We start from the raw sequence: 14773 nt of genomic DNA on the forward strand, positions 1-14773 counted from the left end.
TCCATGACTGTGTTCGATATAAACTTGTGTAATGAATAACTACCGTTCCTGTCATGAATGTAACCAATGTGTAAAAACATGACGTTAAAATCCTAATAAACAAACAAATGTGTATTTTAGTCGACTGAATCGACTGTAGATTTAGTCGACTATATTCTTATGATAATTAGTCGACTAAAACTAGACTAAAACTAAAACAATTCAGATGACTAAATTATGACTAAAACTAAATTACATTTTAGTCAAAAGACTATGACTAAAACTAAATCAAAATTTGCTGTCAAATTTAACAGTCTGACAACATACACAGTGACGCGTCGGTGACGTCACCTTGCTAAACACACGTGACTGACAGCCCTATGATGAGCAACTAGTAATGAACTACTGAATCACTAAACTTACACATCATTGATTTTCATGTGTATTATAATATTGCTTATTTACATTTAAATGAAATAATTTATTGCAGTTCCATAAATGAACATAATCATTTGTACTTGCTATTTATGACAGTTCTGATAATAAACTGAAATTTGACCAAATGAACGGTTTTCAGAATGTTTTGTGGTGTTTCTGCGCCATCATGTGGATCTTTGCTGAGGTAAATTGTCTTGTTTGAATCAGCTCGTCTTCCGGAGAGATTTACTATATAAAGATGAGTAAATAAACATTAAACAATGTAGCTGCACCAAAACAGCGTCTGTACAGGAGCTCAAATACTAAAGAAAATCAAATTTAACACGTTTCCATGTTGTGTTTTGAGCACTGAAGCATATCGAGTGATTCACGAGAGGAAAAAGCAAAAAAGTTTTACTATTAAACTGAAGAGTGAAGGTGAGCACAAGAAACTGGGAGGTTTTACACGAGCTGAACGTGTTTTTACTTCTTAAAATACAATGTATAAATCACACATTAAACGCAATGTGGCTGTTTTCTTCTTTTGATAGAAGCAGTTGAGAGTGCAGTGCTAAAATACTCCTACATGAATGATAAACATGTGCATTTATTATCGACCGAAGTCGATTTTATTTAAGTTAATAAAAATTATTAACTTAAATTCATTTTCAGTTAGAGGTTTTTCATACAATCATATACAATCATATAATAACAAAACTACATTTTCACTGCAGTTCTGTGGCTTACAAAAAATAACAGACAAAAGCATTACTGGAAAACAAATGTTTTAAACTTTAAATTATTTTTTATTTCATTTTTTTATTTACTGCCGTAAAATATCCCCACACAGCTCTCTCTCTCTCTCTCTCTCTCTCTCTCTCTCTCTCTCTCTCTCGGTGCCGCTCAGTCACGTGACGGTACCACAACAAAACACAGCAGATCAGGAGCAGTAATGTGAGCATGTAGATGTGAGAGGAGCGTCTGTACAAACATGGTTTTACTTTCTGATAAAACGGGAGAATCGTGCTGAATGTAGCGGAGAAAAAGTAAAACTGAAGTATCGATACTATTGACATTTGGATCGATCAGCTCATCCCTAGTAATAAGGTTAGAACAGTAAATGTGTCAATGCCTAGCCAACTAGTTCACAGCTCAGATACTGATTATAACCCAAATAACTCATACATCATGACTATTATTATTATGAAGGATACAGACTTGTGCACTGTGTGTAGTACACTAACTAAACGAAAGACATTACAGCAGTGAGTTCATACCCAAGGTGTTGGTACTTGTTAGCCTAGTCGCTAGTGTTAGCTGCTAAGCTAATTGCAGTGATTTGAGCAGCAAGCTCTCTGTATTTACAACTCTATTATATTATTATTGTAATACATACATTTTTTGTAAGTAGCTGCTCTCAGTAGGGTTGTAAATAAATTCAGAAGTTAAAAGTGGTTCGATTTCTTGTTTCTGGGTGATTTACTTTCTCACAACGTTACCATCATAGCGTATCACCACCAAGCGGCTAACTGATACCACGTAGTTGTGTTTGCTGGGTGAATAAATTTGTGCATTTTTAATAGTGACCGAGTACATGTGTCCTTGTTCATTTATAGTAAAAAATACATACAGATATTCTGTTTACGTTTATAAGCACAAAGCACGAAATAAGAGCCACTGCGCATGCGCCGATTTGCGTAGGATGCGCAAAGTGCGTAAGGCGCATCCGTATTTTACGTACGTATAGTTTACACCTTTATTAACATAAAATTGCCCCACTTTTTAACAAGGCAGGTGTGCAGTCCATTGATCTGTAGCTGTTGCGATGCTTTGTGGTTTGAAATTCCCTCTGCAACAGTAACAACATCTTTTGTTTTACCTGGTCTTTACCTGGTTTCCTTTAGCTACAGTTTTGTGTTTTGCTGAACTAACACCCGTATTTAACACTGGCACGTACTGTATGTGTCAGCTTTGCAGGTCATGCATTCTGCCTCCCAAGGATCCCGACCGAGACAAAAACTTGGATTTTTTTCTGTAATTTCTCTGTGAATTTTTATTTACACTTAAGCATTTTTAAGAAAAGTGCAAGAATGCGGGACCTAAAGAAAAAGGTGAAATCAGTGCAAAAACACAAAGAATAGCTCATGCAGACTGCAAAAGCCGAATCCTGGACATTTTTGGTGATTTAGAAATTCCAACTGGATGCATTTTTTATGTCCAAAAAGAGGACATGTCCTGGAAAAAGAGGACTTATGGTCACCCTATATTACTGATCCTAAAGCATGCTGCTAGTCTGTATGACCGGTGGGCCCGCGTGTTATATTTACTGACTTATTTACTTTAGCCAAAATTTATTGTCATATTACAAGTTATATGTTTACACTGAACAACTTCCATGTATTTTGTAAATATAAACAAATTACAACAAACAAAAGTTTGATGCCTGCAACACTCTTAAAAAGTTGGGAGAGAGGCATGTTTACCACTGTTTTACATCACCTTTCCTATCAATTACACTTTAATCATTTGGGAACTGATTATAATTATTTGTTGAAGTTTTCAAAGTGGAATCTTCCTGGATACAAGACATTAGCTGTTCAATGGTTTGCCATTGGTTTGCCATTGTGTAACCCTAACCCTCTTCATGACAAGGCATACATTTTAACAGGAGACAGATCTGGACTGCAAGCAGGCCAGTCAAACCTTGTTTCTAAAACGCATGTCTTTCTAAAATACCAATACTGTATATGCCTCCAAGTCAGTGGTGTCATTGCACCCCCCATACCATGACAGTTGTTGGGTTTCACTAATGTGTTATGAAGAACTTATTGTCTGTTTTTTTTTCCTCAAAGTGCCCTTCAGTAAGAGGAATGTGTCCTAAAAGTCATAAATCCTTATAAACCCATATACGTCTGGTTGAAATTACTTCAACCCGCTTTTACAAATCTGTAGAATATACCCATACTAATTGGTTAATATTTTAAAGCATAGCTATTTAATGAATTTGGGTGAAAGCCAGTTACAGAAACAAAACCAGTTAATGAGGCCACAAAGAGAAGTGTAGTCTAAACATTTTCTAAGAACAGGGTCATGGGTTAAAAAGAGACAGAATTGGGACTCTTCATGACAGAATAAGGAGCTTGATATTCACAAAAACCTGCTACCTATGAATCAAAAGGAGTTAGTATAGGAGTTTCTATATTCTAGTTTTTATTCTATAAAAACTCTGTTAAATTATATATTTTTAAATCAAATTGTATAAGGTTGCCACCTGATCTGCTCCTACTGAAGCTGTTCTTTTGCACTCTGGGCTCTAGGTATATATGTATCTTAGGGCTGACTTGGGAAAGACAGAAGGGGCTAAAATCAATTTCATCATCAATTTCTAGTCTACTACCTTAACTGCTTAATTACCACTATCCCATCCATATGTAAGGACAGGGATATGAACTGACCATTACAGAGAATTACTAAAGATTGAAGCCAGTCAGGCGTTTTAAACTCTTTGTCAGGCTTGTGGTGGATACAGAGCTTAACCATCCATCCAATTGATTAAACTAGGGGGCCAGTCCATCACACTGCATCACGCAATAAATGTGCCATTAAAGCCAGTGAACAATTTTATGTAGCCAGTTAGCCTATTAGGAAGGTGAGAAAAAATTGATTACCTAGAGTTATACAGCACCAACTCTTTCTGCTGTACCACAGTGGTGTTAAACTAGTAGAAATATGTACATTATAAAGTGCTTAAAAGAGACAATGGTATGTTAAAACAGCAGGTAATGCTGGTGCTGCATGGCTTATGGCTGCTGTGTTCGATCGGTCTTTTTTTAATAACTGTGTGGAGTTTGGTATGTTCTCCCTGCATTCATGTAGGCTTGTTTTCCCCAGAAACTTACTGACAATCCCCTACCCCCCATTCCCAGCAGATTTGGTCACCCCAATGTTACGTCCTTGGATTAAGACAATTAAAGCGTGGCCGTGTTGATCTGCTTTTGAAGCAAGTCATGCAAGTCTCTAACCACTAGGTGGAGCTTTAACCTTACAAATCTGAAAATGTTAGCTTTCACATTACAGGTCATTATTAAGACTGAAGTGTGCTGCAAATCATTTCTTCTGCAGAGTATTATTATCCCTGTGCTAACCCTGGAGAATTCATGACCTCTGCAGAGGTCATCAGTGGCCACATGTTAAGAGTCACACAGGAAGTTCAACAACCTTTTTGTATGTCCTTCCAAGGATTCACTCAGCCTTGAAGAGAAAAGCTCAACAATCTGCAGCCAAAGAATGTGACAAGCACATTTATAGTTTAGACATTTTTCTTAGCGAGAAGGTTAGCCAGGATCAGACAACTATTAGTATGGGTTGCTAGAAAAATTTATTTACTTTGTAATATTCTGTGGGTGAGGGACCTTTATGGAGAATTCTTCATTTTTTCTTTGGGCATGACTTTTCATTGTCCATCAATGAGCGAAAACTAAAACTACAAAGTGCTACAGATTTAGTAAATGTGTTATACAAATATTTGTATTATTTATATTCAAGTTTAAACTTGAACTTTACACTTAGTTAAATAATTCAGCAAAATAAGTTAAACCAAACAAATTGGTGACTCTGTGGGGCTCAGCACTGTTTTAGGGGTTTTATATTAAAACAGCATGACTGTGACCATAAAAGTACATACCTGGAGTTCCTACTCATTAAAACAGGAATGGTAATTACGTGTTTAAGAGGAATGTCCTATGGCGTGCCTGTCTCAATACTGCGAAGCCCTTTGCTCTACATCTCTAAAGAATGTGACCCTTCCAGCCCCCCAAGAGAGCAGCATCCTTTTTGGACTGTCTGTCTTCCATCAGACATGGTTCCACTTTAGACCCGGTCCGGTTTGAGCCGGAATGCAACTCACACCTCTACTGCCCACCAGGGACTATAATGTGAATCTCAAGTCAACCCAGTTTTAGGTCTGTCAGGACTCCTTACAGTGTCGAACTATCAGGGACAACAGAAAACCACTGTCTGTTTCATTTTATTTCTGTCATTTTCTGTAGAACTGAACAAAAGAGGTCTTAACAACTTCAGCTTTATAGATTTAATTTATAGTTTATTGTATGGCAACATTACTCACAAAACCAACCACATTTACAAATATATTATGACATACATAAAACATTTATTACCACAGTTTAAAATATATAACATGGCAGTGAATATACAATATACCTACAATGCCCATATTCCTTTACTGTACAAAAATAGTATCTCTTTAAGTCTTACAAAGTCATATAAAACGAATAAGAATAACAATACATAAACAATCTTTGGCATATATACATATACTGTTAATTATTATATATAGATTGCACATATCCCTATATGAAAATATATATATGTATTCAAGTAGAGTACAATCCTTATGGACTGATAAGGCATTTTCTATCATCTAAGGCATTCATCTCTCATACAGTGCCCAATAACATGGTTTGAGACAGAAAACAGCTTCATGGTATTATTCCTAAATCCATTTCCCTAGAATAAACGATCCACGTCTTTCTCTGTTGCATTCCATGACTCTCTGATAAAGTCCAGAGGTTTTCAGTGAGAGCATAGAAAAAAGTCCTCTAGTGGTATCATCGGAGGTCCTGTAATCCCACAGCATAGTCCATCAGAGGAGCAGCGAAATTCAGTCCATTACCTCAGGTTTCATCTGTAGCCGTTCTGCTCTTCCTTGAATCAGTGCTCCAGGCATACACCAAGAAACTTGCAGTGCTCCAGCGCAGCATTCCTCTTTCCCTGCCTCTCTTCGACAGTGCTTGCGGAACAGCTGTTGTGCTTCGACGAGGCTGACTTTCAGGAGACTCGGCTACTCTCCCAGTCGCTTGCCTTGCGAAAGAATGTGCCGGAGAACTCTTGGCAGGAATCTGAGGCATGTGTATCTCAGTGTTTGTTTCCATTCCCTTTGCCCCTGTACCGTTCATGTCCTTCTAAGAAGTGCTTCCAGCTTGTCCAGCCTCCACACTGGCTGCAAGTGGCCACCCTGCATTTCCAAGCTCATCCGGCTGTCCGGGACTGACCTACGCCGGCGTCCATATCCCAACGGGCTGATCTTGTCAATGGGAGCGCTGCCAACTTTTAGCTTATTGGTGAGCTGATGAAGACGGTGCGCCAAGTCATGCACCGTACACGTGCCCAGAGAGCAGCCTGACCTCCGTGACTGGTTGATGGAGTTCTTGGAACGCTTCGTCCGCACAGGAATACCAGCGCTGAAGAGGATAAAAAAAAGGAGGATGTTTATTTTTTTTATTTTTGGCTTACATGTTTTAGCTCATGTTATAGTTTTGGCTTGTAATTTATTGATTAATAAAAAAAAAGGATTAATCAAAATTCTTACCTGGAATGTGGAAGCAGGGTGTCTTTGACATCCTCAGCCCTTACAAACTGACCAGGCTGTGTTTCCCTCAGTGTAGACAGGCTACTCAGATCCCGTTTTATCCTCTGCAGCCACATGCTAATAGGAAAAAGAAATACAATTCATTAGATACAATTCAAATCAATTGACAACAATGCAAAAAATTTGCAAATAAGGTCACAGATGAACATACCTTTCTTTTAAAACTTGATTGAGGTTGAGTTTTGCACTGTTCACACTGGGTGTGACAGTGAGCAGCAGACAGCAGCAGAAGAACGACAGTAGAACCAGTTTCATTTTGTCAGTAATCTGTGGAGAAACGAAATAAGACACATGAGTCAATGTTGAAAATGAATTTAAAATGCTTCTCTCTAGTCCACCTGCAGACATCTTTCCTCGCTCTGCCAAGCATGAGTTGCTCTGGCTTGCACAAGAGTCCAAAAGCCGGTCTATTTACATTTCTTTAAAATAGAAAACCCAGGGGTCATGCTTTGAGCAAATAAGTAAACCAGTCATCTGACCAACAGAGGCAAGGACACAGGCTGTACAGCCTAACCAGGAACAGCAAATATGGGTAATTTTAAATCCACCAAAAGCCGGCCAGAGTCTACTCACTGTAATTCACTTTATGTTTTAGTATAAGGCAACCCTAAACTGATTAAGACTTGTAGCATACTGAATCAGCCCACATGCACAAGATAACTGTTGTACTTATATAACAAGACATAACTTATTCTTGTCAAGTAGACTTCAGCCTTGACCTAAAAAAATAATACAGCCAGCAGCTAAAGGGCAAACAAGTTTTGCACCACTTGCACTGACATGATTCCATACCTGTTAGGAGGTGTAGTTGAACTTGAGATCTCGTAGGAGTCCCTGCAGAGACAATAATCCAGTGGCTCCTTTTTCCTGTTGTTCCTTGAAGAAAGGCAGCTGTGACACTCAGCTATTAGTCTGACTCTCCACACCAGCCGTGAGAGCATTTATACTGGAGGTAGGAGGGGCTGGATCAAACTCTCAATCCCCCCCCAGCCAGGATTTCCACGGCAGCCGCAAACATGAGGGAATCGCAAAACAGAATATTCTACTTGTTTCTTTTCAAACAAAACAATACTCGTATTATCAAATGATTCACCTGACGGGAAAGCTGTGTAAATTATTACAAAGCTAGTTTCTACAAGTCTGAGGGTTTATTCAGGTTGTACACTTCTGAGAGGTTAATAACATTGCTCATGCTGAAAGTATTTGGGAGGGTAAAAGCATGTGATAATTGCGTTCAGAAATTAGGACAAAAGGTGAGATCTGAATTTATTGTGAAATGATGGATACAGAATCAAAAGCAACACTGTTATTTGAGGTGTAATCTATGACAGTGTCAATTTTAGGTTAAATGATCAAACTTGAAAAAAAAAAGTGAAGTATTTTCTGAGCTTGTAGTCAGTTTAAAAACCTTTCATTCATTAATTCATTGTTTGCTTTATCCTGGTGAGGGTCGCGGTGGATCTGATTTATTGGGCGAAAGGCAGGAAACACCCCGGCCAGGTCACCAGTCTAGTTTGTAGACTACTTTTGTAGAATGGTTGACAAATATAGAACAACAGTAATATAAGTACATAGTATCTATATACTAATATAAAAAAAGGAGCGACAGAAAATGTTTTATCCTTTATAAAATACTGTCTTAACTATTGTGGTGGAATGTTGGACCATCCCTTAAAAAACTACTTTAAAGGATAAAAAAGGTGGAGATCTGATTCTACTCTCTAACATTTTGGGGAAATGTAATCATTTTTCAATATAGTGAAAACACTATATTGTATCATAGCTGTTATCATATTGTTTGTATCATAGCATGCTGTAAAATCTGACTTGCTATTAAACTTAATGCAAAGTAAAACTGGCCAAACCAGCTCATACACCGATCAGCCATAACATTAAAACCACCTCCTTGTTTCTACACACACTGTCCATTTTATCAGCTCCACTTACCATATAGGAGCACTTTGAAGTTCTACAATTACTGACTGTAGTCCATCTGTTTCTCTACATACTTTTTTAGCCTGCTTTCACCCTGTTCTTCAATGGACAGGACTCCCACAGGACCATCACAAAGCAGGTATTATTTAGGTGGTGGATCATTCTCAGCACTGCAGTGACACTGACATGGTGGTGGTGTGTTAGTGAGTGTAGTGCTGGTATGAGCGGACCGCTGGAGTTTTTAAATACGGTGTCCACTCACTGTCCACTAAATTAGACACTCCTACCTAGTTGGTCCACCTTGTAGACGTAAAGTCAGAGACGATCGCTCATCTATTGCTGCTGTTTGAGTTGGTCATCTTCTAGACCTTCATCAGTGGTCACAGGACGCTGCCCATAGGGCGCTGTTGGCTGGATATTTTTGGTTGGTGGATTATTCTCAGTCCAGCAGTGACAGTGAGGTGTTTAAAAACTCCATCAGCACTGCTGTGTCTGATCCACTCATACCAGCACAACACACACTAACACACCACCACCATGTCAGTGTCACTGCAGTGCTGAGAATGATCCATCACCTAAATAATACCTACTCTGTGGTGGTCCTGGGATGAGTCCTGACCATTAAAGAACAGCATGAAAGGGGGCTAACAAAGCATGCAGAGAAACAGATGGACTACAGTCAGTAATTGTAGAACTACAAAGTGCTTCTATATGGTAAGTGGAGCTGATAAAATGTACAGTAAGTGTAAAAACAAGAAGGTGGTTTTAATGTTATGGCTGATCGGTGTATTAAAATGCTAATTGTCGCTTATATTTGTTGGTGAGTAACAATCAAAATAATAGTGTAACTTACGTACAGCCTTGATTGTTATCGTAAAAATGTGTATGTTTAAACATTGTGTAAATTTTTTTACCCAATGTTTCCCCTGGAATTTTATCAAGGCTGATGGATGTAGGCTTAAGGATTGTTTTCTCCATTTCTTTTTAGGGATACACTTATCAGTAATGGTCAACCATGGTCTCACAAAGCTACACAAAAATCAAATATAGAAAGACTGCCATTAAAAATAGTCCATAAATTTTGTGTTAAAAGGGAAACTTTTATAAGCACTATAGGGCCATTTAATACACTGAAAGAAAAAGAAAATATTAGGAATGTGTGTTAGGACGATGTCGAACTGGGCCGTCAAGCAGATGTTGATTACAAGCCCCTGAGGGGTGAATATTTTAACAGAAAAAAACACCATTTCAGGTTCTTCCACTTTTGTTTTCTGAACTAGTGCCGCAAAAGTTGACCTATAACTGGTAATGTTATGTATGTGATATAGGTCTTGATTTGTTTTCCACAAATGTTTCTTCTCTGAAAGAATTACTGACTTTTATATTGGTCTATAAGATACTTGATGTCTCTGAAATAACTAAAAGATAACATCTTAAGATCTATGATACAGTCAACATTCACTTTCTGGATCAGTTGGTCCATAAATATGTTTAAGTGAAAATAGATTGACCACTGTCAGTGGTTGCATCATTTAAGTGCTGGAATTTCCTGCAATTGTTTTATCTACTCAGTGACAGGCAAACACAGCTCTGTATAAAAGAATGCAACACTGATAGGTTACATTTCAGACAGCATGTCAAGACTGTTTGGAAATGTTAATTAATGCCAGATGAAAATTTATCGTCACGTACTGGGCTTTATCCTTTTATGGAATTTTTGAGAGCCTGTGCAAAAGGCTAATGGCATCATGGGGGGTTGTTTATGCCTGTTTAAGGATGTTTGCTGACTCAGTATGCTGTATGTATGAGTATGAACTATCAGTCGTTGTAAATTATTAGTCACTTTTTAAAGGAATGTGAAGAGTCAGGTGTACCTGTAGTAAAGGTGTGATGTGATTTTGATGATGGAAATGTGTTCAGTATTTTCCACTCATACTTAATTTGTATCTTAAAACTCACCCTTAAAACACCCTTAAAAATAAGTAGTGTGTCTTTCATTTATGTTTTAACAGTTTATCTGTAATGGAAAAACTCACATTTCCAAGTGCAGTAGCAAGTCATAGCAATTACATCAGAAATATTAGTATTCAACCTCTTATGGTTTTTTTATACAATGATTATGCATAACATTATGACTACCTTCTTGTTTCTACACTCACTGTCCATTTTATCAGCTCCACTTAACATATAGGAGCACTTTGTAGTTCTACATATACTGAATGTATAGTGTATGTGTTTAGCCTGCTTTCACCCTGTTCTTCAATGGTCAGGACCCCACAGGACCACCACAGAGTAGGTATTATTTGGGTGGTGGGTCATTCTCAGCACTGCAGTGACACTGACATGGTGGTGGTGTGTTAGTGTGTGTTGTGCTGGTATGAGTGGATCAGACACAGCAATGCTGATGGAGATTTTAAACACCTCACTGTCACTGCCGGACTGAGAATAGTCCACCAACCAAAAATATCCAGCCAACAGCGCCCCGTGGGCAGCGTCCTGTGACCAATGATGAAGGTCTAGAAGATGACCAACAGGCTAAAAAGGTATGTAGAGAAACAGATGAACTACATTCCATAATTGTAGAACTATAAAGTGCTTCTATATGGTAAGAGGAGCTAATAAAATGAACAGTGTGTGTAGAAACCAGAAGGTGGTTATAATGTTATGGCTGATCGGTGTTTATCTGCAGTGCAAATATCCATTTCATATGTGTACAAAAATATGAATGTATTTAAAATCATATACAAAGGTGTGTTTAAAAACTATATTGATGGTGAGAAAAACTTTATAACTTTAGTAATTACTGTTGGCAATTACAGCCATGAAAAATCTACAGCTTTTTGTGGCATTTTGGTTTCATTTACAGGGTACAGCGTTAGACTTCAATTTTTCAAAATTAAAAGGCATTAAAATCAGTTTTCAACATGGGTAGCATGTTGGGTAGATTTCAGTGGGTAGCACTATCGCCGCACAGCAAGAAGGTCCTGGGTTTTAATTCCTAGGTAGAGCGGTCTGGGTCCTTTCTGTGTGGAGTTTACATGTTCTCCCTGTGTCTGCGTGGGTTTCTTCAGGGAGCTCTGGTTTCCTCCCAAAGTCCAAAGATATGCAAGTGAGGTGAACAGGAGATACAAAATTGTCCATGACTGTGTTTGACGTTAACAATTTGAACTGATGAATCTTGTGTAACCAGTAACTACCTGTCCTGTAATTAATGTAACCAAAGTGTGTAAAACAAAGTTAAAATTCTTAAAAAATAAAGAAACACTGTGGACACCTGTGGGAATTGTTTGCATCAACTTTTAAAGCTTTATTTACTTTTAATGCTGCAAAACATCTGTAGTTTTAAGCAATGAGTTGCTCCAATAAATGTTTTTTAACCTCACCTTACTTACTCTGTATGCTTTCACGTTATTTACTGGACTGCTTAAATATCAATAAAAACTGAAAAAAATTATCTAAAACTTTTGGTCACTAGTGAATATTCAAATTTTTCAATCTATTTAATTTCAATTTAATACATAAATTCATTTATGCTAAAATTATATACTTTTGGTGAGAGTCAAAGAAACAAGAAAGTACATTATGAGTGCATCATTTCTATGAATTAATGCACAGAACATACATTAAATAATAACAACAAAATGATTAAATACATGTGTTCCTTTCACAGTAAAAACAGTGTACATTATAGATTATAGAAACACCCCCCCCCCACTCTACCACCACTTGACCAGTCTTTCCAGATATATTTTCTGTCTGTTAAAAACAAGGTATTTACCAAGCAAGAGGTACAACATTTTCTCAGAACCTTAAAAAAACTTGACATTTTATGTTCAGTATATAACAATATGCTCTTCCGCCCCTCTTTTGCCACGGGAAGGATTCCTGGTATAGGAGCTGTACTTCTTTGAATGTTTGAAACACTTACACATTATGTTAACATATTAGTTACATATTAGCTTTTTCATCTTACAGTCTTTGGTCATGTATTATTTTTGTACAGTTCATATACAGTATATTGCTAATGCTCCTGCCACTGCATGTCTGCAAGTCAGCTTTACATTGCGTAATTTCACAGAACTGTGAGGATTTGCCTCAATTTAGCCACAAGAGCATTAGTAACACCCCCCCCCCCCCCCCCATAATCAGATATGCTTAGAATGTCCCCCCCAATATGATGATGTAAAAAATAAACATATTCCACTCACTATCCACAAAGTTGAATCAGTTCATCTGGACACAAGTTTGTTGTAGAGATACGTTTCGCCACTCAATCCGAGTGACAGTCATCTCTACAACAAACTTGTGTCCAGATGAACTGATTCAACTTTGTGGATTTGTGTACCTGGACTATTGAGCATGCATCAACATATTCCACTCACTATTTTCATAATGATTAGATTTGTCAATGTTCCCATTAGTTGTTGATATGACAGCCCCCCTGTAAAATACCTCCTCAATGCTGTAGCAATGGATCCCCCCCCCCCCCCCCCCCCCCCATATATTGCTACAGCCTTGCGTCTATGGTAAACAGCCCATCAATATGCACAACCTTGACAGCTGCTTGCACCCCTGACCCGAGCTGACAGCTACGGTGCTAACACAATATTCACCTTATTTTTCTATCTTACAAGAAAGAACATATTGCAAATGAGCTCCTGCATGCAGTGTCAACTTTCCCAAAACACCGTGCATCCCGAGCCCCTCCGTCAGCTCGAGCGCGCCCACGCCCACGCCCACGCAACAACAGGGCTCGGGAGCGCGCGCCTGCGCACTGGAAGCATCGGTGTCAAACATGGCTGTGTTTTTGAAGGAAGAAAAATGCTGAATTGGGTTGGAGGAATTCGCCAAAATAGGAAAACATGGCTAGACTGGCCGACTATTTTATTGTTGTCGGACACGACCACGAAAAGAGCGGTAAGTTTTTGGAATATTTCTTCCCTCAGGCGCTGAGGAACTGAAAGTGTGATGTGGTTTATCGAGGCCGCCAGCGTTCACAGAGTTAGCTTAGCATAGGCGGCAGTTTTCCCTCAGAGATTTCAGCGTTTGCTGTGTAAGCACGAGCTGTTTGAATTTTTGTTTTGTTTTCGTACGTAGAAAATAAAGTCCTTACTTAGCACGTCTTAGTGAATAGTTAACCTGGTATTATATGTAAACCGTATTAAACTTTGTATAGAAATACTTGGACAGGAATGAGCAGTAAGTCTTTCCAGTCTTATTGCTGAGTGTGTTTTCAATCACAGCTTCTTATGACTGTGCAGGTTTGAATGAGATAGCAGGCACTGTTTTTATTATGTTTTGAGCCTTATAGGATATGCATTGCATTAATACTAACAAAATGACGTCTGACGAAATCATGCACTCATTTCCACGACTTAACTTATTTTTCTATAACAGTGACCTTCCATAAATGCTTTAAACATCACAGCATTAATAACATGCTGCATTGGTTATCTCATACGTCACTTGTTGGTCATCCTGTTTATTCAACATGCATATCATTCAGCATCTCATGCTGTAAACATGTCTGTTTATTTCCAGAAAACTGACAGATCATGCACAGCGCCCAAAGGATCACTGATTTTTCTTTGCGATCTCTATATATGCGAAATCCCTGTTCAGATCGAACATATTCTGCCACAACTGTGGTGGTTTCCATATCACAGACCTTGTGCTGCATGGGAAGGGCTCTTTGCAGAACTAACACGCTTCCTTTTGTTGTGGAAAGCGGATGCACTGTTCTAAACCAAGAGGAAACAGGAGGGAATGAGAGTTATGAGCGCTGGAACTGCGCAAAGTAAATACTGAGCTCATAGGTTACGCGCTTACGTTACACACAGGAACTTCAGTCTGTAGTGTTAAATCATTACTCCATATACTGGACATAGTTTAATACTGCAAATAATTGACAGTTTATCAGGTACACACATACATACAGGGGTTGGACAAAATAACTGAAACACCTGTCATTTTAGTGTGGGAGGTTTCATGGCT

General features: G+C 38.3%; 2 protein-coding genes across 4 annotated transcripts in view; one reads left to right on the forward strand and one right to left on the reverse strand.

The window, feature by feature from the left end:
* Positions 1–5509: 5509 nt before the first annotated feature.
* adma (adrenomedullin a) lies at positions 5510–8499 on the reverse strand. 2 transcript variants are annotated; one of them, XM_063012921.1, is made up of 4 exons: positions 7637–8499; positions 6996–7111; positions 6785–6901; positions 5510–6656 (listed from the first exon to the last, which is right to left on the reverse strand). In XM_063012921.1, the coding sequence occupies exons 2-4, from the start codon at positions 7097–7099 to the stop codon at positions 6368–6370; spliced, it is 510 nt and encodes a 169-aa protein (XP_062868991.1). In that variant the 5' UTR covers positions 7100–7111; positions 7637–8499; the 3' UTR covers positions 5510–6367. The 2 variants fall into 2 exon arrangements, with proteins under 2 accessions (XP_062868991.1, XP_062868990.1); XM_063012920.1 differs by lacking the exon at positions 7637–8499 and having other exon boundaries at positions 6996–7596.
* A 5077-nt stretch (positions 8500–13576) lies between these two features.
* Positions 13577–14773, forward strand: part of sbf2 (SET binding factor 2) — a 143782-nt gene continuing 142585 nt past the window's right edge. For both annotated transcript variants that reach the window (XM_063013531.1, XM_063013532.1), the window contains exon 1: positions 13577–13696. In XM_063013531.1, the coding sequence (XP_062869601.1) occupies positions 13642–13696 (55 nt within the window). In that variant the 5' untranslated portion in view covers positions 13577–13641. The remainder of the gene's footprint in view (positions 13697–14773) is intronic.

This window comes from Trichomycterus rosablanca, chromosome 17 (genome assembly GCF_030014385.1).
Source record: "Trichomycterus rosablanca isolate fTriRos1 chromosome 17, fTriRos1.hap1, whole genome shotgun sequence".
Taxonomy (NCBI): domain Eukaryota; kingdom Metazoa; phylum Chordata; class Actinopteri; order Siluriformes; family Trichomycteridae; genus Trichomycterus; species Trichomycterus rosablanca.

What these genes read in the sequence shown, in the direction of transcription:
- adma (XM_063012920.1), bottom strand. Translation starts at nt 7,192, where the DNA reads ATGTCTGCAGGTGGACTAGAGAGAAGCATTTTAAATTCATTTTCAACA. An exon ending in AATCAAGTTTTAAAAGAAAG is followed by an intron (nt 6,902 to 6,995) that starts GTATGTTCATCT and finishes TTTTCCTATTAG; the next exon opens with CATGTGGCTGCAGAGGATAA. An exon ending in ACCCTGCTTCCACATTCCAG is followed by an intron (nt 6,657 to 6,784) that starts GTAAGAATTTTG and finishes TATCCTCTTCAG; the next exon opens with CGCTGGTATTCCTGTGCGGA.